The 27,546-nt window shown below is 41.9% G+C and overlaps 1 protein-coding gene across 2 annotated transcripts; it reads left to right on the top strand.

Moving 5' to 3' along the window:
* Positions 1-453: 453 nt before the first annotated feature.
* ATP6V1D (ATPase H+ transporting V1 subunit D) lies at positions 454-27,546 on the top strand. 2 transcript variants are annotated; one of them, XM_045810511.2, is made up of 9 exons: positions 454-616; positions 5,163-5,280; positions 14,069-14,148; positions 15,517-15,584; positions 16,307-16,351; positions 23,622-23,725; positions 24,289-24,355; positions 25,502-25,597; positions 26,868-27,062. In XM_045810511.2, the coding sequence occupies exons 1-9, from the start codon at positions 576-578 to the stop codon at positions 26,870-26,872; spliced, it is 624 nt and encodes a 207-aa protein (XP_045666467.1). In that variant the 5' UTR covers positions 454-575; the 3' UTR covers positions 26,873-27,062. The 2 variants fall into 2 exon arrangements, with proteins under 2 accessions (XP_045666467.1, XP_045666466.1); XM_045810510.2 differs by having other exon boundaries at positions 456-616; positions 25,502-25,580; positions 26,868-27,546.

Raw genomic sequence — 27,546 nt, 5'->3', positions numbered from 1 at the left:
GGTCCTCCGAAAAAAAAAGAAGACTGTAGATCTAAGGAGGACCTGAAATGTACGCTTTCTCGGTATCTATCGTTTTCTTTAAGTAACTTTCAAGGCTCAGGGAAGAGGTAAGACTCCGATTCCTTGTCCTCGAAGAATTAATCCTCTCTCGAGTCTTCAGTCAACCATGAGGTGGCGCTGTGATCAAAGATGAAAAGTGGAAGAAGAGAAGGAGTGTACTCCTCTCGTGCTCTTTCACCCCGCGCGTGCAGAGCCTTGCGCAGCCTCCTGTGAGCTGGAGGAGGAGGGGCTAGGAGGAGAACCGGAAGTGAGGGGCGGTTCGGTGCGGGGGGGGGGGGGGTCCGAGGCCTTAACATCCGGGCATCGCCTCATTCTTGTCCTCCCCCCACGCTCCCCACGTGCCAACAGGAAGCGGAAGTGAAGAATGCGTACTTACGTATCCCAGCTGCCACTTAGCAACGCGAGGAGGTCAGGTGACACAACCAGCTGACTCCGGTAGAGGAAGACCCTGTGGCTGGGGCTTTTGCAGCCACGATTGCCCGGCCGGGGATCCGAGCCGAACTGTCATCGTTAGAATGTCGGGCAAAGACCGAATTGAAATCTTTCCCTCGCGCATGTAAGTAAAAGAACGGGTCGAGCAGCATTCATAGGTTCTTGAACGCCTATCCCGAGCAGCAATCCCTGTATACCCTGGACTAGCAGCGAGGGTCCTTGTTTGCTTGGGCGGTCTTGAGCTTTCCTCCGTCCCTTTTCGTGAGTCTGGGGCGATGCTCCCTGACGCCCCCCTCACATATTCCTCTGAGGGAACCATGCTGGACGGAGCGATCCCAACCCGTAGGAGAGGCTGCCCGACCTGCTAGTTTTTACAGAGGTCCGCTGACTTTACTCATCAGTTGAGCCATTCATACCGTCTTCCTTTATTGAGCTGGGCAGTGGGTTTATAGAACTATGACTCGTCGCCAGTTTTGCCTAAGAGAGCTCACAGGTTAACGGAGAGATGGACCAGCCAGAAAGGTTTGACAAATACTTTGAGAAGGAAAGTTTACTATGGTGAGAAAAAGGCTTCTAGGCCAAATTGGGAGTTGAATCAAATTGCCCTAGCGTGGACGTCAAATTTGGTCTTGGATCCCTTTTGTCATTTTCTGAGGTCCCACGAAATGTCACCTGCGGTGGGACGATACCCCTGAGTTTCCGAGGCACTCCATCACCATTGCGCCTCATTCAGACAGACCTCTGTTAATACCACCCATCAGATTGTAAAGTGAATATTTGTTTATGTGTATTTCCCACTGAATTGTGAGCTGTCTCCAAGAGGAGAGAATGTCTTGAGAATTAATTCATGGGAGGTCTACAAAAAAAGCATAGCGCCCTAAGTGTTGGGCCAGTTTTTATTACTATTTTAAGATTTTATTTATTTATTTGTTAGAGGGAGAGAGCACAAGCAGGAGAAGCGGCAGGTAGAGGGAGAGGGAGAAGCAGGCTCCCAGCTGAGCAGGGAGCCCGATGGGGAGCTCAATCCCAGGACTCTGGGATCATGACCTGAGCCAGATTGGCTGCAGCTCTTAATGAAATGAAAGGCTTGTGGGGTTTTGTTTGCTTATTTTTTACCTTCACCTACTGATTTTCTAGTAGGTGTTATATTAGGTGGGAAGCAAGTCAGTTGTGGAGAAAGGCATTGTCTGTGAAATAGGTAAGATTCAAGGCTACCCTGGGGTAGTGAGATCTGCAGAACTCCCAGCACTTGACCTTGACACTGTCTAATGTCTGCACTGAGAAACCACCAAACTAGCATGGAGAAACCACCAAACTGTGTTCTTAGAATGACCCCAGGACCCATTAAAATGCCTGAGAAAGCTCATTGCTTCCAGGAGAGTTTTTTGTTTGTTCTATCCAATACCTGATGATAGGCCCCTGACCTCCCTTTCTTAGGGCATTCACGAAAAATGGCTTACAATTAGGAATCCTTTCTTTTCCTTTTGAAATATATATCTCTCTCCTGCAGTTTAGAAGAGTCCTTCTCGGGGGCGCCTGGGTGGCACAGCGGTTAAGCGTCTGCCTTCGGCTCAGGGCGTGATCCTGGCATTATGGGATCGAGCCCCACATCAGGCTCTTCCACTATGAGCCTGCTTCTTCCTCTCCCACTCCCCTGCTTGTGTTCCCTCTCTCGCTGGTTGTCTCTATCTCTGTCGAATAAATAAATAAAATTAAAAAAAAAAAAAAAAGAAGAGTCCTTCTCAAGGATCTGAAAGCCATTTCTTTGAAATGTAGTTATTAGGAAGGATGGATGTCTCCCAGTGTCTGGGAGGATAGAATCCTAACTTCCATAATTGCCAGCTAGCAGACACAGCTAGCTATCATTTTCAGTGACCAGGCCTTTATAATTTTTCACTTCTGTGACTCTTCTTGAGTTCGCTCTTGCTCCTCTCCCTTATTCTTCCTTTAAAATGCCCAGCCACTTTGCACAAGTCAGAATGGAGCTCAACTCTTTCTCCTACTGTCAGTGGTTACTGAACAAAATCTGTTTTCACCACTTTAATGTCTGGCTGTGTTTATTTTTGATAGTAATCAGTGTTAACATTTTTTTGTTTTTAGTTTGAGACTAAGAAGGAAAATGGACTTCTTTGAGCTTAGACAAGAAGACTAATAGGTTTGTAAAAGTGAAAATTGCCATTTGAGAGCAGTCAGCTTGCTGATTGAGAGGAAAATAAGGTGCAGGAAATTACTGCTTCTCTAAATATTTTCCCCAAGGCTTAGCAGCAGGTATTTGGTCATGTAGTCAGATGTCTTTGATTCAGCTGAAAACAAAGTCATCGTTCTAGCTGAAGGTTGAAAATTTTTCCTAGTGCTCAGCAGCTCTAACACTTATAAAGGAGTCGGTTTTTAAATTTTTTAATTTATTTTAATTTTTTTAAAGATTTGATTTATTTATTTGACAGAGAGAGAGAGACAGCCAGCGAGAGGGGGAACACAAGCAGGGGGAGTGGGAGAGGAAGAAGCAGGCTTCCAGCGGAGGAGCCCGATATGGGGCTCGATCCCAGGACCCTGGGATCACGCCCTGGGCCAAAGGCAGACAGTTAACGACTGAGCCACCCAGGCACCCCAAGGAGTCAGTTTTTTAAAGAGCTAGGATAGAAAATACTTCAGTGACTTCTGTGTCAGACAGTTCCATCTTACATTGTTATCCTGTGAAGTGGGACTGTCTCCCACTCAGGCAGCAGAGAGAACAAAACAAGTTTAGAGTGAAAGCAAAAGAGCCATGAAGGATTTGCAGTCAACTGAAGTCCATCAAATCCAGGTTCTACCTATGACATACTGGCTGTAAGCCCTTGGGCAAGTCACTCTTCAAGTCTCAAGAATTAAAATGTGTCTATTTCACAGAGGTGCTGTTAGCTAGGAGGAAATTAAAATTAGCATGGTAAATTCAATTTTATCAACCAGCTCACCTTTTTTACTACATTGAATCTGCAGTACTGGGATTTGACTCTATTTGATCCAAGTCCTTGAGCCCGAATTCTGGTCATTAGTGTCAACAATATAATATGTTAAATGTACACATTGGGGTCGATAGTGCCAGCTAAAGCTGGAAACTGAACCAGCTTCACTTGGTTAGACCTCCAGTGAGGTCAGGCAGTGCAAATTTAGCTACTGGTAGTAGTTTTCAAAGAAAGAAGTGTTCATAAGATGCTTTTTATAATAGGCAGTGTGGCATGTGGTTGGGATACAGCGGGCCTAGGTTTGAGCCTTAGTTTGAGCCTTGGGCAAGGAAGTGGAGTCGGAAATGTGTTTCAAACTATTGTTGTTGTTGTTGTTGTTTTCCTAGAGTGGGAGAAAGTGTTTCATTTTTCTAAGCCTCATTTTCAAGATAACGTGTAGTGTTTCTTCCAGCTATAGAATTGTCTCAGTAACCTTTCCCCTTTGGTAAAAGATTTCAGTAAAATCTAAGAATATACCCAAAGATCGTTAATACATGCTATTTCGCAGTTGGTTATAACACCAGTCATATGAAATTATATCCCCTTATACAAATCACCTGAAGTATCTACATTATACAGTCTATTGTTAAATCTTATTACCTACTTTTTAAAAATTACTTTATCTGGCATATGATAGCAAGAACAAATGTCAATTTCTGCTATTACTTTCTTGACTTTGGTATTGGAGTTTCTGATGGGAAAAGATTGGAATAAGAGGTAACACTTCTGTAGTTTGTCACTTCTCAGAGATATGTGTCATTAGTTCCTTGAGTCATTTGCAAATTAATAAAATTATTGGTGGTAGGATTTTGACTGATGAAATGAAAACACTTTAATGCCACACTTTTAATAGAAAAAGTAATTATTGGTTGTGGTATGTATTACAAAAGGTCCAAAAGAATATAAATACAGTAAAAAGTAAATCCATTTTTTTCCACTCAGTCCCATTTCCCAAAGGAAACTGTTACCAATTTCTGTGAATCGTTTCTAGAAGTATTCTCTTTATCAATATAAGCATATTTATCCCTTACTTTGTATGAGTAAGAGAATATAATATAGATTATATTCCTCTTTTACCTTCCTCTTTTTTTATGACTGCATATCATTCCATTTTATGATGAACCATGATTTATGGAACATTTAACTTGTTTCCACTCTGTTGCTCTTACACACAAGGCTGGTGTACTCATCCTTAACCTTGTATATATTTTTGTGTACATGTGGGAGTAAATCTGTAGGATAAATTCCTCACAGTGGAATTGTTGGTCCTGAAGGTAAGTGCACTTCAAATTTCGATATTTATTAGTGGACAGATTTTTAAAAAATGCTTAATACACCTGTAATGGAAACACAGACATTATTTTAACTTGCAAATCAAAAAAATATTTTAGCTATGGTGGCATCATGAAATAGGACTCCTGATAAATTTTATTATGATTTAATAAATAACTTTTCCCAGATATTGGTCAAGGAATTGTTTCTGTTTTAAATTAATGAACTTATTTATGGAACATTGAAGATGGAAATCTACAATATTGAGAAACCAATTAATTATAACTTAGCACAGATGCTATATATTCTTACTTTTCATGACATTGAAGAGTAAAGCATAATTTTAGTACTATATTGGGGAAGTAGTGTTACGTTTTTTAACAGTGGAAATAAATATCTTTAATTTTGTTTATATAGGGCACAGACCATCATGAAGGCTCGATTAAAAGGAGCACAGACAGGTCGAAACCTCCTGAAGAAAAAATCTGATGCCTTAACTCTTCGATTTCGACAGATCCTAAAGAAGATAATAGAGGTAGAATGAACTGTCCTTAGAACAGTTACTTATTTTAGAGATATCTAAGGAAAATCCAGCATGGTTCTTGGTATTTTAATTTTTTTTTCTCTAAGTTATTTTAATTAAATTTTTTTCTTTCAAAAGTAAAAATACTATTATGACTTTAACAAGTTGCAGATCATTTAATATAAGGGACTCATTACTCTTACCTTTGAAGCCCCACTTGATCCGATCTGACCCCTGCCTACCACTCTGACCTCATTTGGAACATTCTCCTTACCATTTTCTTCCAGGACTTTTTCATTAGCTGTTTCTTCTGCTTGAAATGTTCTTTCCCAGAACTTCTTATGATTTGCTCCTCTGGTCATTCTGGTCTCTTCAGAGAGGCCATCCCTAATCATCCAATCTGAAGTATCATCCAATCCAATTGTGTTTACCTCTGTCACGTTTCCTTATTATTATTTTTTAAAGATTTATTTATTTGAGAGAGAGAGAAAGAGAGAGGGAGCACGGGGAGGGGAACAGGGAGAGAGAGTCTTAAGCAGATTCTGCGCTTAGCACAGAGCCAGGCACGGGGTTCGATCTCACAAAGGCAAAATCATGACCTGAGGTGAAACCAAGAGTCTGATGCTTAACTAGTTGCACCAGTCAGGCACCCCACATTTCCTTATTTTTGTCATAGCATGTACTATTGCATATTTTCTTGTTTGGTTGGTTGTTCCCACTAGAGAGTATTCCATGGAAGCAGGGACTTAATCCTTTCAGTACTTATTTCCTGTGCCTAGAACAGTGCTGGCACATAGTATGTTTCAATTCAGTGCTTTTTAGGTAAATGAAATGTGAATACGGAAATATATTTAAAAAATGAAGATTATTCCCCTCCTCCTCCCAACTACCCTTCTTTCATTTCCCAGAGGAGTTCTCTGTGACACTTTGATTTATAGTCTTTCTGTCTTTCATCATGGATGTTTTTAGTAACATGGAACTGTTTTGCATTATATAATTCAATTCCTGCCTGTTCCCTGTGGCAGAGTTTGGAGAGCTTTCTACATCAATACATAGATCTGCCTCTTTATTTATAACAGCTGCGTGGAACTCCATCGAATGGATAATGGAATTTAACCATTTTTCTGTTGGTGAATGTGTGGTCTTACTACTTAGTGGGGGAGGGTACTTATTTCCTGTGCCTTGTATATGCGTATGTTTAAGAATACTGACCACGCTGACTCCATCTTTGGCCCTCCATCTTGTTCGTGGCTGCGCTGTGACCTTCCTCGAGGCTCTGTGTTGTGCGCTCCGTGGAGGTTAATGTTTGCCCCGACCAGAATGCGGGAAGGCTTTGTTCTCACCCGCCCTAGAGTGGCGCGCAGGTGTGGCCGCTTGAGCTAACTCCCGCGTGACCGCCCCACGAAGCCCCGAAGCCCCTCTCGCTCTATGAAAGCCGGGGGTTGTGGGCCAGGCTCAGCGGAGAGTAGCCGCGGCTTCCCTCCCTGTGGGTGAGTTATCCTGAGTAAACGGGGTTAACGGTCCTTGGAGGCTTGCGTTGTTTTTTCCGTCTCGGGGTGCCTTCTGAGTCTGGGGGCTGCTTGACTGGCCCTCCTCCACCGTCTAGCCGCCGGCCAGCCAGCCTGGAGCCGGCGAAGCCAGCGCGCGCGTGTGGGGAAGGGGCGGGCCGGGCGGGAAAGCCCGAGCTGGCGGCCGCCGCCACCCGGGGAGACGCGCCTGGCGGGTGAGTGCGGAGATGCGGGCCGGGGGTCCGCGCCCGGGGGTGGTTAGAAGACCTGCCTGAGCGGAGGAGGGAGAGCCGCCGACCCGCAGTTGCGGCGTGGCCGGGCTGCGGGTCTGGGCTTGGTGAGGCGCCGCAGAGGGCAGTCGGGAGCTGGGCGGGAATCGGAGCCGACGGGAGAAGCGGAGACGCGTTGGCTTTGGAAGGGACCGTGTGAGCCGCGGGTTCCTCCCCTCCGACGTAGTGTCCGGAGGAGTCCAACAGCAGCAGGGACGCTTGGGAATTAGGGCCTTGGGAGGGTGGAGAGGGTGAGTGCCGGCCGCCGCACACTGAAGGGAGAACTGTGCTGTCTCAGGACAGCGGGGACCCGGAGGCCGGGGGCCCTGGGGTAGTGACTCTGATGAGGAGGAGGTTGTCCTAGAGGAGGAAGATGATTTACAGGCACGCCTCTGATTCGAACAGAGCCGAGGCCGCTTGCTTGCCTGAGGAGGAGGGAGAAGAAATTCCCACTAGTCAGGAAACGACAGTGAGGGAATATTCCGCCACTGACTTAGTGAAGCAGAGCGGCCGACAAGGGGGGGCCAGCTGGGGTGTTGCCACGGTGGGATACCGTGGAAGATGGTGTCCTGTTGGAAGTTTGGGATGTCAAAAATGGCCTGTCAGTGCTCGGCCTGCCTTGCAACAAATATAAGCCACAGTCCTGGGACAGAATCTCAGGCACTTAGTTAACCTGATGGAATAAATGCTAGAATTAAGGTAACTTGGCCTGAAAAGGGGGATGTGCCTTGTTCTCCATGGAAGAACTACAAGAAAGTCTATGTGAACTGGGAACGAAACCTGCCATTTACACCTAGCATGTTAGAGACCTAGACAAAGAATTGCTTTCCTCTGGTATGGAAGACCTTATATTAGAGTCAGCCACGGGAGCATGGTATAGGACTTAATATCTGTCCTTGCCCCTATGGTTAATTGGCCGATTGCTATTGTAGCTATTATGGTGGCTGACTTAAGTGAAACCAAAAGAATCTGTCATAAGGCAAATAGGTTGAAAAATGAGAAAAACAAAGGATCCCCCTGATGATAAAATGGCAGAAAGGGGGCCCATCAAGTTCTCTCAAACAATTACGGCAAGATCTAATTTTATACAGGATCCTGAAAGAAAATACAACCCGATTTGGACTTGCTAAGCATTATGGAAGGTGTTGCTTAAGGGAAAACAGTTTATTCCCTTGAAGGAGGGCTCAAGAGAACGAGGTGTTCCCCAAGAGCTCCTCTGCTGAGGAATTTCAGGGGTGTATTCCCTTTCCCTAGAGACTAGGGGTTAGGCAACAATAGGGGGAACCAGAGGCCCCATGTTGAATTAACCATTTATTGGTGTCTCACTAACAGACTGTACTAGCTGTAATAGACACTGGAGCTGAATGTACACTTATGTAAAGCCCTTGAAATTTTGGGGGGAAATAAAGGCTGTTGATGTTTATGTGGGACAAATTATCAAGGTCCTACAAACTAGTCTTTACCTACAGATTGGCAGGCTTCTGCCCCATTGTTTTCTAGTGTGTATTTCCCTCACTTGAGTATTTTGGGGGTAGATGTTCTACAGGATCTGGATCTAACAGCAACAACAGGTGGATTCAGGTTGCATATCCGAGTGAAACGCGTTGTGGATCATGCAAAATGGGAACCTATACGACTGCCGGTTTCTGGAGAGTAATAAACGTAAAACAGTATGAGCTACTAGGGGGGCATGATGAGATTACTGCCACCATTATAGAATTAGAAAAGGCAGAGGTAATTAGGCCTGCTCAGTGCCCATTCGGTAGTCGGGTTGGCCTATAATAAAATCTAATGGGACCTGGCAAATGACAACAGATTATAGGGAACTCAGTAAAATTACTCTGCCTGTCCATGTTTGTGGTGCATAATATAGCCTTATCGTTTGAGAAAATCATGGCATCCATTAAGACTTATCATTATGTACTAGATTTGTCTAATGCCTTTTCCAGCATTCATTAGGACGGGAATTCCAAGATTAATTTCCCTTCGTGTGGAGTGGGAGAGACTATGGACGTTCCAGGTGTTGCTCCAAGGGTGTCTCAGTAGTCCTAAAGTTTGTCATAGATTGGTAGCCAGATATTTGGAAAAATGGATATTGTCAGTGATGACAGTGCTTTATCATTATGTAGGTATAATGTTAACTTGTGATGATTTATCCTCCCTGTCTCAAGCAGTCTCGTCATTCCAGGTGTAAAGTCTCTGAGAGGTAAATACCGACAAAATCCAAGGGCTGGGTTAATTGGTAAAGTTCCTGGACATCATCTGGTCAGGTAAGATAAGTGATGCCAGAGACGGTCATTAGTAAAATGCAAGCCTTCCCAATCCCTAAAACGGTGGAGGAATTACAGGCTTTTGGTTTTTTGGGTTACTGGAGACTTTTTGTTCCCTATGTAGCAATAGAGCAGATATTAACATCTTTTAAATGCCTTGGTCAGAAGGGTAAGCCAATGGGATTGGGGACCAATAAGAGGCTGTCTTTTTTTTTTTTTTTTTTTTTTTTAAGATTTTATTTATTAAGGAGCATGAGAGGGGAGAAGAGGAGCAGAGGGAGAAGCAGATTCCCTGCTGAGCAGGAAGCCTGAGATCCAAGAGCTCATCCCAGGACCCTGAGATCACAACGTGAACCAAAGGCAGACACCTAACCAACTGAGGTGCCCCAGTAAGAGGCTGTCTTAAGGGCAAAAATGGCAGTAAAACAAGTACAGACCTTGGGGGTATTTTTGCCAGGTGTGAGTTGTAAATTAGATATAAATTCATATCTAGAAGGGTTTGGCTGAGGCTTGTGGGATTGACGAAATGGGAAATGGATCCTGTTAGGATTCTGGCCTCATTTATGGAAGGGAACAGAAGCCGGGTGTAGTCCCATGGAAGAACAACTATAGCTATATATCTTGCGCTGCAACAGACAGAAGGACTGAATGCTGATTTGCCTATGATGGTATGAACCTCTCTGCCAGTGCGAGGGTGAGTTAAAGGACTTGTTCAGCAAACCTGAGTGTGCCTGTGCCCAGGTAAGCACCTTACATGCTTACCTGCAGTGGAGGAGCGCTTGTAATACCAACGTGCTATTTCATGAGCTACACTCATTACTAGGGGTGGTCACCTAAGTCAGCCCAGCCCAACTTCCAGAAGTCGCTGACATTATGCCTCCCTTCCCCCAAGTAAAGGAAGGGGAAGCCTCGCCTCCGATGGGTGCATAGTATACTGATGGCAGTTGCAGGAGAAACCTGCCTCTTTGGCATTCCTCTGCCATCTGGCTGGATTCTGATGTACTTTGGTTTGAAGAAGGAACTAAACAAAGTAGTCAATGGGCAAAATTGAGAGTGGTATGGATTGTGTTGACATATGAGCCAGTGCTTATCGATTTGGCTACTGACAGCTGGGCAGTGTTGTAGGGTTGATAGCATGGATGCTTTGATGGCACAAAGAAGATTGGGATATATTAAATAGACCTCTTTGGGGAGTAGAACTGTGGGAAGATATTTTGGAAGTATGCTCTAAGCCCGATGCAGCTGTCCAGGTAAGGCCTGTGTCCCTGCTCACTCCCCATCCACATTGCCAGGCAGTTATGAGGCAAATGCTCTAGTCCAGGCTGGAGGAAATGCTGACCCTGTTTGAAGTAGCAGAGTGGGTCCACTGTAAATCGGGACACTGCCTGAGGTCCCCAAACTACTCGGCAAATAGTAAAAAGATTGTTTGCCTTTAAAATATTTCAATCTACAAGCTGCTGACAATTCTGCCGCCTATGCCACCTCAGGTGATGGCCATTGTGCCATACCCTGGGGTATAGTGGGCGGACTACAAGCCCTGTTTCTTGCTGGCAGATTACATAGGCCCTTTGTATTGGAAGGGCACAAATATGCACTGACCTGTGTGGACACTCACACAGGACTTGTACAAGCCTTTGCCTGTAGAAGAGCTAATCAGGCTGCAACTATAACAGATTAACAGAACTGGAGAGCATATACAAACACCGACTTAGATAGTGATCAGGAGACATGTTTTACTGGTCCTGACGTCCAAGAATGGGCAGAGGCCTGGGATCTGTTGTGGACTTCCCACCTGCCATATAGTCTCACTGCTGCAGGTCTAACTGGAAGGATGAATAGACTAATAGGAAACACATTAAACACTTTGTCACCAGGTGGCTCCCTCAAAGGATGGTCTCCAGTACTAACTGGCAGTTCAGCTTTTTAAAGCTGTGCCCATAGCAGGACAGATTTCTGCATATGAACACCTAAGCAGCAACACCCATGCAGCTCTTGGGTGTGAGTATTGTCAGGAGGACTGAGGCCTATTGGGGAGGAGGGACTCCTTTTGTGATTGCTACAAGACTTCCCATCTGGTAAGGCTCTAGTTCATTGGAAATTGACTTGGAATACCTCCTCTGGGTGGCTTGGTCTCCTAATCCCTTGGGGTCAGGGCCTCACATCCTGTATTCTTAACCCTTCATTATATGTTGGTCAGGGCCCAACACGTGAAGAACTGCTTCTGACTCTTGGTGTTGAGGTAGGGTTGTTAGTATGGTTGTGTATGTACAACATAGACCCACCCTCTGATGATATTAAGGAGCAAAATAAATGGTTTCATCTCCCAGGGAAAATTCCAAAGCCAGGGACGATACTAGCTCATGGGGACTAAACCATTATCCTGTAGTTGCTAACTGAAAATTTGCCGTATGTATTGCTTGTAAAACATTTCTTACTACGCATAACCTTGCATTGTTAATGTTTCTGTTGTTTCTGGAAACATCTTGTCATAGGCCACACTAACACTGAAGTTTACAGTTGCTCCAACTGCTGGGTCTGTGGAAAGGACCTCTTTACTGGGTTGTTGGGGGAACCACAGTTCTAAGTATTTTCTCTGGTCTTATAAGTGTATTAATATTGGCTGCTGTGGTATTGGGATGCAAGTTGCTTCCCAGTACCTGGCTGTATGGTCCTTGTGGAAGAATGGCATGGAAAAATTATATGGGCCATAAAGATGTCAAGGGTAGAGTGTAGGAGTGCTGACAACACTGACTCCTGCTTTAGCTTGATCATGCCACACAGTGACTTCCTTGGTGCTGCGTGTTCCGGGCCCCATGGAGGTTGTTAGCCCTGATTGAAATGTGGGAAGGCTTGTTCTCATCTTTCCTAAGTGGTCCGCAAAGGGTGCCACTTGAGGCAACTAGTAGAGATGGCTGGCGCACAGAGGGTACCACTTTAGGTAACTACCCTGTGACCTTCCCATGCCCTCTTGTTGTATAAAAGTGGTTATGGTCCAGACTTGGCAGAGAACGGGTGGGAAGAGTAGCTATATAGCTGCCTGGATCATTTGTCTGTCTTCCCTATCCCTCCCTGTTGGTAAGTTACCTGGAATAAAACTCTGTGTAAATAGTATGGAACGGCTTGCATTGCTTTTCCGTCTCAGAGTGCTTCCTCCCTCTGGAGGATACTTTACCATCCCTCTTCCACTTTCTAACAGTATGTGTGCTAGCATTTCTCTGAAAAGTCTTAGAATCTCAAGGATCTGTTCATTTGCATTTTTTAAAAAGATTTTTTAAAAGATTTATTTGAGAGCGAGAGCATGAGTGAGGGGTGGAGATTTTTTGGGGAGAGAAGCAGGCTCCCCACTGAGCAGGGAGCCTGATGCAGGACTCTATCCTAGGACCCTGAGATCATGACCTGAACCAAAGGCAGATGCTTAACTGACTGAGCCACCCAGGTGCCCCTAAACATTTAAATTTTTGATGGATAATTTCCAAATTGTTCTCCAAGTTGTTACAGTGATTTACATTCCTATCAAATGATTAGTGAGAGGACCTGTTCTCTCAAATTCTTCCTAACTGGGTATTAATCTCTTTTATTTGTTGCCAATCTGTTGGGCTAAAATTGGTATCTTTTATTTTTATTCATTTTAAAAAAAAAATTGATTTATTTCAGAGAGAGAAAGAGTGAGCGAATGAGCCAGGGAAGGGGGGTAGAGGGAGAGAGGGAATCTCAAGCAGACTCCATACTTAGCATGTAGCCTGACGCAGAGCGTGATCTCACAACCCTGAGATCGTGATCTGAGCCAAAATCACGAGTCATACGCTCAGCTGGCTGAGCCACCCAGGTGCCCCTAAAACTAGTGTCTTTTGCAGTACTTTTGATTGTGAGGTTGAGCGTCTTTTCATGTTTATGGGTAATTTGATTTTTTTGGTGAATTTCTTTTATTTATCCTTTGTAGAAGTTCTACAAATATTCTAGTTAGTATGTAAAATGCTAAAAATATTTCCCCCTAGCCTTTAACTTCTTAAAAAATATTTGGTCTAATCTGTTGGTCTTTTTTAAATACGGCTTTTGGGTTATATATAATGCTTAGGCCTAAAAAGATGAAGAAAATATTCTATGTTTTGTGTTTTTTGTTTTAAAGTTTTATCTTCAAGAATTTCTGGAGTGTATGATTTAAGGAGGTAGGGACAAGCTCTTTTTGTTAAGTGGGTGGCCTGTTGAATGGTCTCTTTATGTTACTAAATTTCCATAGAGACCTGCTGCTCTTTCTGAACTCCATTACATTATATTGACTTATTTATCCCCAAATTGGATGTATTTCCTTATTTTTAATACTTGGCAACTTTGCCCACCTGCCCCAGCTTTTTTCTTTCAAAAAGATTGGATTTTCTCAAACATTAAATGTTCCAGGTTTATATTAGAATCACTATGCCATTAAAGATTTTCATTGCACTGCAGTGAATTTGAGAGATTAATTTGAGCACATTAGTATGGACGCGTTCAGGAATAAGATAGGTAGGTCCTTCAGTAAAGATCATTTTCTCTTTCTTAATGTCTTTATTCTGATGTTTTATAAAACATACTGTGTTGCAGTGCTGTTAGTGACCATAACCAAAACTGTTCAAGCCAAATTGGATATTTTTGTTATCAAGTCAATATTTTAGACACATACCTGGTATCAAATACTGGTTATTAAAGAAACATGATTTTGATGTTTTTTCCTTGTAAAAAACTTGGTTGAATCAGTTGTTGGTTTATGCTTTCCCAGACTAAAATGTTGATGGGTGAAGTGATGAGAGAAGCTGCCTTTTCACTTGCTGAGGCCAAGTTCACAGCAGGGGACTTCAGGTAAGAAGACTTACTGGGGTGTTCTGAAAAATCAAAGTGGTTTCATGTTCATTATTTCCCTTAAAAGCTACTCTTAATGAAAAAAAAAATTAAGCATTAAAGACAAATGTTAGGGTTGAAAGTGTTCTTTATTATTACTCTACGACTTAACACCAGTTTATTATCACCCATGTATGTCTGTTACAGATTTGTAGGCACCGGATACTTAACATTCTGTAGTCTGTTTTCATTTAACATTGTATCATAAACATCTTTCCTTATTTGCACATAGCTGTATAACCTTTCTCTAGGTGTACATAATGGTGAACTTTTGGGTTGATTTTCAGATTTTTAGAATATTGGTAAAGATGCCATGAACATTTTATAATATAATATTATATATATATATATTTCTGTAGAATTATTTCCTTAGGATAAGTTTGAGAAAGGAATTGGTTTAAACGGCATGAATTCTAAGGCTTTTGTCATATCAATATATGCTTTATATATGAAGCATGTAAAATGGTTTAGTTTTTGCTTTACGGGGCGGGGGGGAGTTTGCCAGTTATGTTGTGTGATTCTCCCCAAATAAGCTTGTGTGGTAAACCAGGCAGATGGTGTTATTTTCCCTTTAAATTCAGTGCCTTCCTGACGTCAGATCGCTATTTGGGAACAGAGGTGGAAATTGTTTTCAGGATTTTTTATTTTCGTTGTCTTTCCCCAGTGACACAATGTCCCCATTCCTAGTTTGTGTTATTCAGGAGGATTAGCTGACAGGTTTTACAATCTCAGGGACATAAGGCCTCTTGAAGAGATAAACTTTAATTTTTGCCAGCGTTGATAGAATAGCAACTTGCATTGACTTTTCTAGCAGAGGGAGGGAATCAGTAGTATGTAAAGTGGTATGTGAATGTGTTTTAGGGTGGTTATGGTGAAAACACTTCAGTTTATGATAAGAACAAGTTGGGGAGTCAGACAACCAGATGGAAGTTAGGTTCCAGGGTAAGCGAATTGAACTCCTACTTAGCCAAATCTAAAAGGTTTGGACAGCAAACCCAGAAGGAAGGAGTTTCTCTAAGTTACATTAGCTGAATAAAAATCCTTAAAGTCACATCTGTGGCACCACATGCCTGACTGAAAACTCAAGCAGTCTGTGTACTTTAAAGTCATTCTTTGTTGTTTTCTTATTGTTCATGTTTTGAATATTGTTCATTCTTTGCTCTCTGAGGCTCTCCTCTGGCAGCAGTAATTTTTCTTTTTCTGGAAAAACAGTTACCAAACATACTTACTTGTGCTATCTCACTCTTGTTGAAATTACCTGATGGGTCCCTGTAGTTATTTCTCACTCTAAAATCTCAACTAAATCAAGGCCTTTTCTTTTTTTGGCAGCACTACAGTTATCCAAAATGTAAATAAAGCCCAAGTGAAGATCCGAGCTAAGAAGGATAATGTAGCAGGTAACTTTTCAGCCCTTTAGGATCCTTAGGAAGAAAAGATGACATTTAAAAATTAACCTGTTTGTACCCCAAGATCTTCATGTCCTAATTAATCTCTTCTACTTAGAACAAATGGATTTGCTTTAAATGTTAAAATCTTTGTAACTTGTGGTTGCCAGAGGATGGGGGTGGGGGAAATGGGGATAAAGTTATGTATGACGAATACCTTCTAGAGATTGGCTGTACAATGTGTAGTGCCTATAGTTAACAATGCAGTGTTGTGTATTTAACAACTTAGGGTAGATCTTCTGTTGAGTATTAACACACACACACACACACACACACACACAAGAAAAGGGACACAAATCTTTTAGAGGAGATAGATAAATTTATTACCTTGATTGTGGTGATGGTATCATGGATGTATACATATATCTGAATTCATCAAAATGTGTACATTAAATATATGCAATTTTTTTTTTGCATTTTACATATACCTCAAAACTGAAAGGAAAAAAATTGTAACAGCTTGATCTCTTATTACTCAGGATAATTTGATTATTAAATAGGAATGAACACTTAAGATACCAGGTTCCTAAATTCATTTATTGAAACCAGTGAAGTTCCAGACAGTCTCTTGACTTTTGAGTGTTTGCTGAAAAAGAAACACAGGGAACAATGGTGATTAAGAAACAGGACTTCAAGGACATGTTTGTGAATCCACATGTTTCTGTGTTTAACAGGTGTTACTTTGCCAGTGTTTGAACATTACCATGAAGGAACTGACAGTAAGTGTGACACTTTGGTAGTGTATGTCTTTGGGTTCTCCAGATTCCTCTTTAAATGAACCTTTTTCTGGTAAATGGGTGCTGGATAGACTTTCTTAGAGTTTAGAGGTTCCAGTGTGAGCATCCTTCTTATATGGTACAGTTGGGACACGAGTTAATCAGTTAATAAAAGTGTTATGGTAGGGAGTCGTAAAACATTATAATGTCTTAAAATATTTTATTTCAACCTAGAAATACATACATGTAAACTTAGTCATTTGCCATTAAAAAAATATGAGGCCTTTGAGTATGAATCCAATAATTAGACTTCTGTGTTGTCTTTCTACATAAACTATACCCATAATGCATTGTTCATAATTTCTAGTTTTTTGTTTTTTTTTTTAATTTTTTGTTAGTCACCATACAGTACATCATTAGTTTTTGATGTAGTGTTCCATGATTCATTGTTTGCGTATAACACCCAGTGCTCCATGCAATACGTGCCTTCCTTAATACCCATCACCGGGCTAGCCCATCCCCCCACTCCCCTCCCTTCTGAAACCCTCAGTTTGTTTCCCAGAGTCCATAGTCTCTTGTGGTTCATTCCCCCTTCTGTTTACCCCCCCTTCATTCTTCCCTTCCTTCTCCTAACGATCTCCCTGCTATTCCTTATGTTCCATAAATGAGTGAAACCATATGATAATTATTGTTCTCTGCTTGACTTATTTCACTTAGCATAATCTCCTCCAGTCCCGTCCATGTTGCTGCAAATGTTGGGTAATTGTTCTTTCTGATGGCTGAGTAATATTCCATTGTATATATGGACCACAACTTCTTTATCCATTCGTCTATTGAAGGGCATCTCAGCTTCTTCCACAGTTTAGCTATTGTGGACAATGCTGCTATGAACATTAGGGTGCATATGGCCCTTCACTGCGTCTGTATCTTTGGGGTAAATACCCAGTAGTGCAATTGCTGAGTCATAGGGTAGCTCTATTTTTAACTTTTTGAGGGACCTCCACACTGTTTTCCAAAGTGGCTGTACCAACTTGCATTCCCACCAACAGTGTAAGAGGGTTCCCCTTTCTCCACATCCTCTCCAACATTTGTTGTTTCTTGCCTTGTCCATTTTTGCCATTCTAACTGGCATAAGGTGGTATCTCAGTGTGGTTTTGATTTGAATTTCCCTGATGGCTAATGATTTTGAACATTTTTTCATGTATCTGTTAGCCATTTGTATGTCTTCATTGGAAAAGTGTCTGTTCATGTCTTCTGCCCAATTTTTGATTTGTTTCTTGTGTATTGAGTTTGAGAGGTTCTTTATAGATCTTGGATACCAGCCTTTTGTCTGTAGTTTCATTTGCAAATATCTTCTCCCGTTGTGTGGGTTGCCTCTTTGTTTTGATGACTGTTTCCTTTGCTGTGCAAAAACGTTTTAATCTTGATGAAGTCTCACAAGTTCATTTTTTTCTTTTGTTTCCTTTGCCTTTGGAGACGTGTCATGAAAGAAGTTGCTGTGGCCGATGTCGAAGAGGTTACAGCCTATGTTCTCCTCTAGGATTTTGATGGATTCCTGTCTCACATCGAGGTCTTTCATCCATTTGGAGTTTATCTTTGTGTATGGTGTGAGAGAGTGGTCACGTTTCATTCTTTTGCATGTAGCTGTCCAATTTTCCCAGGCCCATTTATTGAAGAGACTGCCTTTTTTCCACAGGATGTTTTTTCCTGCTTTGTCAAAGATTAGTTGACCATAAAGTCGAGGGTCCATTTCTGGGCTCTCTATTCTGTTCCATTGGTCTGTGTGTCAGTTTTTGTGCCAGTACCATGCTGTCTTGTTGATCATAGCTTTGTAGTATAGCTCGAAATCAGGCAACGTGATGCCCCCAGCTTTGTTTTTCTTTTTCAACATATCCTTGGTGATTCGGGGTCTTTTCTGGTTCCACACAAATTTTAGGATTGTTTGTTCCAGCTCTTTGAAAAATGTCATTGGTATTTTGATCGGGATGGCGTTGAAAGTGTAGATTGCTCTGGGTAGCACAGACATTTTAACTATGTTTATTCTTCCGATTCATGAGCATGGAATGTTTTTTCATCTTTTTGTGTCTTCTTCAATGTCTTTCATTAGTGTTCTATAGTTCCTAGAGTATAGATCCTTTATCTCTGGGGTTTATTCCGAGATATATTATGGGTTTTGTGCTATTGTAAATGAAATTGATTCCCTAATTTCTCTTTCTTCAGTCTCATTGTTCGTGTATAGAAATGCAACTGATTTCTGAGCGTTGATTTTTGTATCCTGCGACATTACTGAATTGTTGTATGAGTTCTAGTAATTTGGGGGTGGAGACTTTTGGGTTTTCCATATAAAGTGTCATGTCCTCTGCGAAGAGAGAGAGTTTGACTTCTTTGCCAATTTGAATACCTTTTATTCTTTTTTGTTGTCTGATTGCTGTTGCAAGGACTTCTAGTACTATGTTGAACAGTAATGGTGAGAGTGGGCATCCTTGTCGTGTTCCTGATCTTAAGGGAAAGGCTCTCAGCATTTCCCCATTGAGAATGATATTCGCTGTAGGCTTTTCATAGATGGTTTTTATGAAATTGAGGAATGTACCCTCTATCCCTAGACTCTGAAGGGTTTTAATCAGGAAAGGATGCTGTATTTTGTCAAATGCTTTTTGTGCATCAGTTGAAAGGATCATATGGTTCTTGTCTCTTCTGTTATTAATGTGATCTATCACACAAATTTGCAAATGTTGAACCACCCTTGCATCCCAGGGATGAATCCCACTTGGTCGTGATGGATAATCCTTTTGATGTACTGTTGGATTCTATTAGCTGGGATCTTGTTGAGAATTTTGCCATCCATATTCATCAGGGATATCCGTCTGTAATTCTCCTTTTTGATGGGGTCTTTGTGGGGATCAAGGTAATACTGGCCTCATAGAATGAGTTTGGTAGTTTTCCTTCTGTTTCTATTTTTTGAAACAGCTTCAGAAGAATAGGTATTATTTCTTCTTTGAATGTTTGGTAGAGTTCCGCAGGGAATCCATCAGGCCCTGGACTCTTGTTTTTGGGGAGGTTTTTGATCACTAATTCAATCTCTCTTTTTTTTTAAGATTTTATTTATTTATTTGACAGAGACAGCCAGCGAGAGAGGGAACACAAGCAGGGGGAGTGGGAGAGGAAGAAGCAGGCTCCTAGCGGAGGAGCCTGATGTGGGGCTCGATCCCAAAATGCCGGGATCACGTCCTGAGCCAAAGGCAGATGCTTAACGACTGTGCCACCCAGGCGCCCCACTAATTCAATCTCTTCACGATTAATCGGTCTGTTTAGATAATCAGTTTCTTCCTGTTTCAGTCCTGGTAGTTTATAGGTTTCCAGGAAGGCATCCATTTCTTCCAGGTTGTTTAATTTATTGGCATATACTTGTTGATAATAGTTTCTAATGCTTTTTTCTATTTCCTTGGTGTTGGTCGTGATCTCTCTGCTTTCCTTCATAATTTTATTAATTTGGGTCCTTTCTCTATTCTTTTGAATAAGTCTGGCCAGTGGCTTATCGATCTTATTTTTTCAAAGAACCAGCTTCTAGAAGGTTTTGTTGATCTGTTCTGTGCTCCTGGTTTCTAATTCATTGATCTCTGCTCTAATCTTAATCAGTTGTCTTCTCGTGCATGGGTTAGGCCTGTTCTGTTGCAACTCTAGCTTCTTGAGGTGAGAATATAAGGACTGTTTTTTAGATTGTTCTGTTCTTTTGAGTGAGGCTTGGATGGCTATGTATTTTCCCCTTAGGGTGGCCTTCGCAGTGTCCCATAGGTTTTGGACCAATGTGTTTTTGTTCTCATTGGTTTCCATAAATTGCTTAAGTTCTTTAATTTCCTGGTTTACCCAATCATTCTTAAGCAGGATGGTTCTTAGTTTCCAAGTGTGTGAGTTTCTTCCAAATTTTTCCTTGTGATTGAGTTCCAGTTTCAAAGCATTGTGGTCTGAGAATATGCAGAGAATAATCTCAGTCTTTTGGTATTGGTTGAAACATCTTTTGTGACCCGGTATATGGTCTATTCTGGAGAAAGTTCCATGTGCATTCAAAAAGAATGCGTATTCTGTTGTTCTAGGGTGTATGAGGTCCTTCTGATCCAGTGTTTCATTCAAAGCTCTCGTTTCTGTGTTGATTTTCTGTTTAGATGATCTTTCTGTTGCTGAGAGCGGAATGTTGAGGTCCCCTGCTATTAACATATTATTATCTATATGTCTCTCTTTATTCTGGTTAAGAGTTGGCTTATGTAGCTGGCTGCTCCCCTTTTGGGGGCATAGATATTTATAATTGTTAGATCCTCTTGTTGGATACACCCTTTAAGAATAATACAGTGTCCTTCTGTATCTCTACTGTCTTTAGTTTAAAATCTAATCTGATATGAGAATTGCTACCCCAGCTTTCTTTTGAGGTCCGTTGGCATGAAAAATGGTTCTCCATCCCTTCACTTTCAGTCTGGATGTATCTTTAGGTTCAAAATGAGTCTCTTGTAGACAGCATATGGACGGGTCATGTCTTTTTATCCAATCTGCAACCCTGTGGCATTTTATGGGAGCATTTAGGTCATTCACATTGAGAGTGATTATTGAGAGAGACAGTTTTAATGTCATGTTGCCTGTTAAGTCTTTGTTTCTATAGATTGTAAATTTCTGTTCTGTATCACTCTTGGGGGTCTTTTTACTTCTGTAGAACTCCTTTATTATTTCTTGTAGGGCTGGCTTGGTGACCACATATTCTTTCAGTTTCTGCCGGTCTTGGAAGCTCCTTGTCTCTCCATCCATTCTGAATGACAGCCTTGCTGGGTAAAGTATGCTCGGCTGCATGTTCTTCTCACTTAGTGCTCTGAGTATGTCTTGCCAGCTTTTTCTGGCTTGCCAGGTCTCTGTAGACAGGTGTGGTGTTATTCTGATGTTCCTCCCTGTACATGAGGAATCTCTTCCCCCTCGCTGCTTTCAAGATTGTTTCCTTGGATCTAAGATTTGCGAATTGTACTATTATGTGACGTGGTGTCAGTCTGTTCTCATTGATCTTGGGAGGGGTCCTCTCTGCCTCTTGGAGATGAATGCTTGTTTCCTCCGCCAGAAGGGAAGTTTTCAGCTACAGTTTGTTCAAATATCTCTTCTAGACCTCTCTTTTTCTCCACCCCCTCGGGGATGCCGATGATTCTGACATTGGAACGTTTTATTGAGTCAGTTACTCCCGTAATCTTTTTTCTTGAAACCGGAGTTTTTTAAGCCATGTATTTTCTCTTTCTTTCTTTTCTGTCATCCTCTAACTCACTAATTCGTTCTTCTGCCTCGTTTACACTGCCGTCAGAGCATCCTGTTTAGACTGTATTTGAGTCATAGCATTCTTAATTTCTGCCAGATTTGCTCTCATTTCCGTCCTTAGAGATTCTGTATTTTCGTTAATATTTTCTTCAAGCCTACACATCATCTTGACCATTGTTACTCTGAACTCCATTTCTGACAATTTGGTTATATCCATATCCATTAGTTCTGTGGCAGAGGCCACAGTCTCTGTTTCTTTCCTTTGTTGAGGGTTCCTCCTCGTCATTCTGATGAGGTGTGGTTGCGGAGATGTACAGAGCCCAAATTATTGACCAGGACCCAAGCAGGACGCACTTGTTTTATAGGGACCTTAAGGATGTGGGCTTCTTGTTTTTTCAGCCTGCCTTCTGGGGGAGGGGCCTGCTGTGCCGATACTCAGGCAACCCTGTTTGGGCAGAGTTATCCTGTCCCCTATGGGGGGGTGGGGCGTGGGCACAGTGCAGACCGGTTTTTCCAGACTTTTGTTCTCTGGTGGCTTTCCCTAGCAGTTTTCTGTGACTCTTCTGAGAATCAGAGCAGCAGTGGCTGTATCCTAGCCTCTGTCTCAGAACAGAGAGATCGCAGTCCGCTCTCCACTGAGCTCTCCTGGCCACTCTGTTTCTGTCGGTGCTGCTAAAAACCCCGCGTTTCCCGGGTTGTGTGCCCCACAGCCGTTCTCCTAGCCGTTGCTCCCAGGACTGACAGGTCTCTCCCCATTGTGCTTCTAACACTGCCAGCCGCTCCCGGTTCCTGTGCGCGCTCCCGAGTTCCCGGTTTCAGTCTGGTTTGAGTGCACATTCCGGAGCTCCAGTTTTTAGTCTGGTTTCCTGGCGGCTACCGATCCGAGAGTCCAGCCCGCCTCCCACTCCCCGGTGCAGGAGGCTACAGTTTCTCGGCACCCTAGCACGGTGGCTCCCTCCCCCTTCTGTTTATCTTCTGATATCTGTGCATGAATTCACGGCTCCCCGCTTCATACCTTGATACCCAGCGCGGGAGATGTTCGTTTGTAGAGATCCAGATGTATCTTCTTCTGTCTCAGGCTAATTTTGTGGGTGTTCGGGATGGTCTGGTAGATAACCAGCTTGATTCAGGGGACCAGCTGAAAAAGTGTCCCCTGATCTTCTGCCATCTTTTTTCCTCCCCCAGTTTGAGTTTCTTTAAAGTAAAATGAGGTCTTAGACTCTGTGATGCAATCTAAATGCTAAATCTTCCCAGATTTTATGGCTCATTCTCAATTTTTTTACAGTTGTCTTAGCATTTCCTAATTTTTTGGGTACTAACACATCTTTATTGAGTTTTCCCAAAATCAACTTTTTTTCATAGAAGCGATAATTTTTGGCACTCATATTCCACTGGTTCACATAGAGTGTTTAGTGTAGCTCAAATGAAGAAGTGGAGCAAGCTAGAGAGTCACCCTTTGCTGGAGTGTCACTGTACCGTGGGCATCAGGCCGTATCATGCCCAAGGGAATGGGGCCCAAGGTGATAAAGTGAAGGTTGGTAAAAGCTTCTCCTATAGTTACATTTAGAATAGTTTCCTTGGGAAGAAAAAATGTTCACTGTTACTCTTAACTATAGAGAAGAAATTGATGGTTACCAGAGGGGAGGGGGGAGGTGGGTGGGAGATAGGTGATAGGGAGTAAGGAGTGCACTTGTGATGAGCCGCAGGTATTGCATGGACGTGTTGAATCACTATATCGAACACCTAAAACTAACATTACACTGTATTTTAACTGGAAGTTAAATAAAAACTTAAATGCTTAAAACCTCACATCAAAAAAACCAAGCATATTGACTGTACAGGATGTCTTGGGGAGTGGGACGGGTACTTCACATTTGCATTTAACGGGATAGTGGATTCGTTTCTCCTTGTTTGGTATTATTCTGAGTTTTGGGGAAATTTATGGGGAAGATTATTTACTCTCTAATTACAAATGTCTGACTGGTTCTTTCAGGTTATGAACTGACTGGCTTAGCCAGAGGTGGGGAACAGTTGGCTAAATTAAAGAGGAATTATGCCAAAGCAGTGGAATTACTGGTGGAACTAGCTTCGCTTCAGGTGAGTAGCAGAAGAGCCGGAGAACTCCTGCTGCAGTTTGATGTCTGAGGGTCATTTGGGGAAAATTCACATCTTGAATCAGAGCATCCTGCACTTAGTGCTTTAGTCTGGTTCCATGATTTTATGGGAAACAAGCCAGAGATGTTTTGATTTCTGAAATGGTGCCTTCCACACCATCGTCCCTGCTGATGACTAACGAAACGTGTGTGCATTGGTAGAGTTTCACTCTTAAGTGAGAACAGCAGGCAATACTAGATTTAAATGTAAATATAACATGGTTTGTGCATGAAAGCTATTTTTTTCCCCTTTATGGTCAGTTTATATCTATCCATCTATCTGCCTATAGTAGTGCCTGATTCTCTCCCCTTGCCATTTTTATAACTTCAGGCAAATCTGAAGTAAACAAATTATAATAGTCTGGAAGTAGTCTTAGCTCTGTGGAAATTGTTGAAAAGTAGCCTTGGTTTCCAAATGTTTTTTATAAGTGCAGTCTGCATAAAGCCAGACAGGACATGATTAGGAAGACTTCATGCTTAAATTATTAATTTGTCCTCTGATTTTAGACTTCCTTTGTTACTTTGGATGAAGCCATTAAGATAACCAATAGGCGTGTAAATGCCATTGAACATGGTGAGTGTGAGCTGCTGTGAGGCTCTTTGTTCATCCACTTGTCCATAGCTCCACATTTGCGTGGGAATCAGGCGCTGATCACAAGGTGAATAAGACCTTGCCCTGTCCACAGTGGGCGGGGCAGTGTGGGTCAGCCGCACGGGAGGTGTTAGTAGTAAGTGCTTTAATAGAGTTGTGTAACGCCCCCCAAATCCATTATGTGAGGGAACGGTGAGTCAAAAATTCTGAAGTGTTTTATTCATTTCTGGTTATAAAGGACAAAACTTTTTCAAAAGCCCTAGTGTTTTCTTTAGTTCTTTCCCGTGATTCCGTAATCTGTTCAAACACATTAAATATTTAACTTTAAATCCCTTTCCTGTAGGCTTTATGTCCTGGTCTTCTCCTTGATTCCTAAACATTTTTACGTTTGATGCATTTATTTTCTCTTTATTTCATTATTCTATAACTGTGCCTAGCGTTGGCACAATGCTTTCTGTTCAAGAAACTCCGTTTTCATTAAAGAAACATTCAATTTTAAGGTAAGAAAGGAACAAATTTTGAACAGGAAAGAAGTTATTTTGCACTCTCAGTGTTAAAGAGGAAGTTATCTCATTTTTAAAAACTCAGCACACATTTCCTGACCAGTTGCTGGTGCCAGACCTTGTAAATGGAACTGTAAGCAAAACAAAGTGGATAAGGTGATAGTTCCAGCTCTCAACGAAGTTCGCATTTTAGAAGCAGATAAGCAAATTCTCAGTAAAGCAGCACCTTATGACTAACCTAAAACACAGCTTAGTGCATTCTCTCTGCTTGATGGTCTGCTTTTTAATAGGGATTGTGATTATATTTAAAACAACATCTGTGGTTCAGTGTTGTATAGTCACATAAATTCAGTGTATTCAGTGTTGTGTATATTGTGGTCGTAGAATTGTGTTGTGTATGTCGTGTATATTATCTGTCCATAGAAAGGATAGTAGAAGAGCATATACAGAAATACTTACAGTAGTTATTTTAGGGTGGTTGGATTATACTTAATTTTTTTTTTTGTTTTCTAAGTTTTCTGCATTAAATCACATTAATTTTAAAATTAGATAAAATATACAGATGAAAACTGGCAATTTGAAAAAAGTTCTTAAGTTCTCACATATGTATATTTTTAAACCCTAGTCATCATTCCCCGGATCGAACGTACCCTGGCTTATATCATCACAGAGCTGGATGAGCGAGAGCGGGAAGAGTTCTATAGGTTTGTTGGAATCGGCAGTTAGTAATCACTTTTTGTTTTTCATATCCCAAAGATTCCGTTTGCTGAGAGACTGTTGGCTTAAGTTCTTTAGAATTAGCAAAGCCTGTATTTTATTCTGATAAATGAGAAGCAAGGCATAATATTGGTAAAGTCTCTAGAGACTAATCTATGCCAGGTTTTGTACATATTTAAAATATGGCTTCTCCAAAAAGGGCCTTAGGAGGAACTATTCAGAGACTTGATTATTCTTTAAAATCAAATAATAATTTAGATTGGGTGTCTCCCTCATTAGAAGAAACTGGAATTAATCAACAAATGTGTATTGCATGGTGAACGTGTTCCAGGAGTATAAGTACTTGGGGGCATTACGTAATAATAACCATTAGGGAATTAGCACAGTACTCAGAGAAATGATGCATGTACGTGAATTGGTTGTGAACAGTTGGAGTTGGTAGGGACAGCAGATCCTAAATAGGTGGTAGTATACAGAGGTCAGTGTGCCAGGTTCAGAGAAGGTGGGAGACAGGTAAAGGCCTATATTCAGGGAAGACGTGGCCACCTATGATTTATAATCTTTTTTTTTTTTTTAAGATTTTTTATTTATTTATTCGACAGAGATAGAGACAGCCAGCGAGAGAGGGAACACAAGCAGGGGGAGTGGGAGAGGAAGAAGCAGGCTCCTAGTAGAGGAGCCCGATGTGGGGCTCGATCCCATAACGCCAGGATCACGCCCTGAGCCGAAGGCAGACGCTTAACCGCTGTACCACCCAGGCGCCCCTATGATTTATAATCTTAATTATAAAAGGTTATTGTGTTTCTGTCCTTCAGTGACATTCAGGATTGTGGTGATCCAAACTGATCCAAAATTCTAGTGAATGTCCGAATGCTCAAAAGGTGTTCCATTATCAAGGGATGGATTTCGAGGTTTATTGAGTCTGGGGTAGGAACTTTTTAAAGAAATATTTACTGCTAAGAATATCCGTCACATTCTTATGCTCAGATTGGCACATGGGGTTGTCTTCCAAGAAAAGAGCTTTCTCTGCAGACATGTAGGACGTGGTTAGTCTTCCTTCCCTGCCCCCCCCAACTCCATTATTAGCTTAAAATATATATATCCTACCTCAAATCTTTATTTTAAAAATGGGTTATAGATCACTGAAATCGAAATAAAAGTAAAATTTTGTTCTAGTTTGTAGGTGTTTATGATCCTTGTTACAAAACTAGCAGAAATGAAATCTACTTAGAACTGAAACAGTGTTCAGAACAGTCCCTCCTTTTGTTTTACAGGTTAAAGAAAATACAGGAGAAGAAAAAGATTCTCAAGGAAAAATCAGAGAAGGACTTGGAGCAACGGAGGGCAGCTGGCGAGGTGATGGAGCCTGCTAACCTTTTGGCTGAAGAGAAGGATGAGGATCTTCTGTTTGAATAATCTTTCCTGCTCGGGTTCTTTCATAAGCCCTAACATGGTACCATTTTAACTCACGGTGTGTAGGTTTGGTATGTGTGGCTATTTATTTTTTGGCCTAAGAATTTCACTGGTGGTAAAATTTCCCTGGATGTTGGTTATGGGACTACCTTTGCAAAATCCTAATTCAACAACCATTTATCACATGAGATTTGTAGACCCTGTCCAGGAACCTGTAGAATTTATTCGGCAGAAGCAGTACCCTACGCCATTTACATCTGTTCGGTGATCTGCTTACCAAGTGTATTAGGAAACCCCCCTTAGGAAGCAGCAGTGGCCTCAGGCCAGCTGTTGCTGTAGCAGCCTTTGTTCCTACCTGCTCTGACACCGTGGCACTCTTGTCTGAGATTGCTCTAGCCATCCTGTGTAACCCTGGTACTTCTCTCAAGCTTTATGAAACCTTCACTATTTTTCCCTGCATGACAGGTCTCTGTCCTGTCATGGGAGTTCTGCCAATTTTAATGTGATTATGGTATAAACAGTAAAATGATTTAAAAATGA

The sequence above is a fragment of the Ursus americanus genome, chromosome 26, assembly GCF_024610735.1.
Source record: "Ursus americanus isolate L20-20 chromosome 26, mUrsAme1.1.p, whole genome shotgun sequence".
NCBI lineage: Eukaryota > Metazoa > Chordata > Mammalia > Carnivora > Ursidae > Ursus > Ursus americanus.
The sequence above is the reverse complement of the archived record's forward strand: the minus strand, read 5'-3'. Positions and strand labels throughout refer to the sequence as shown.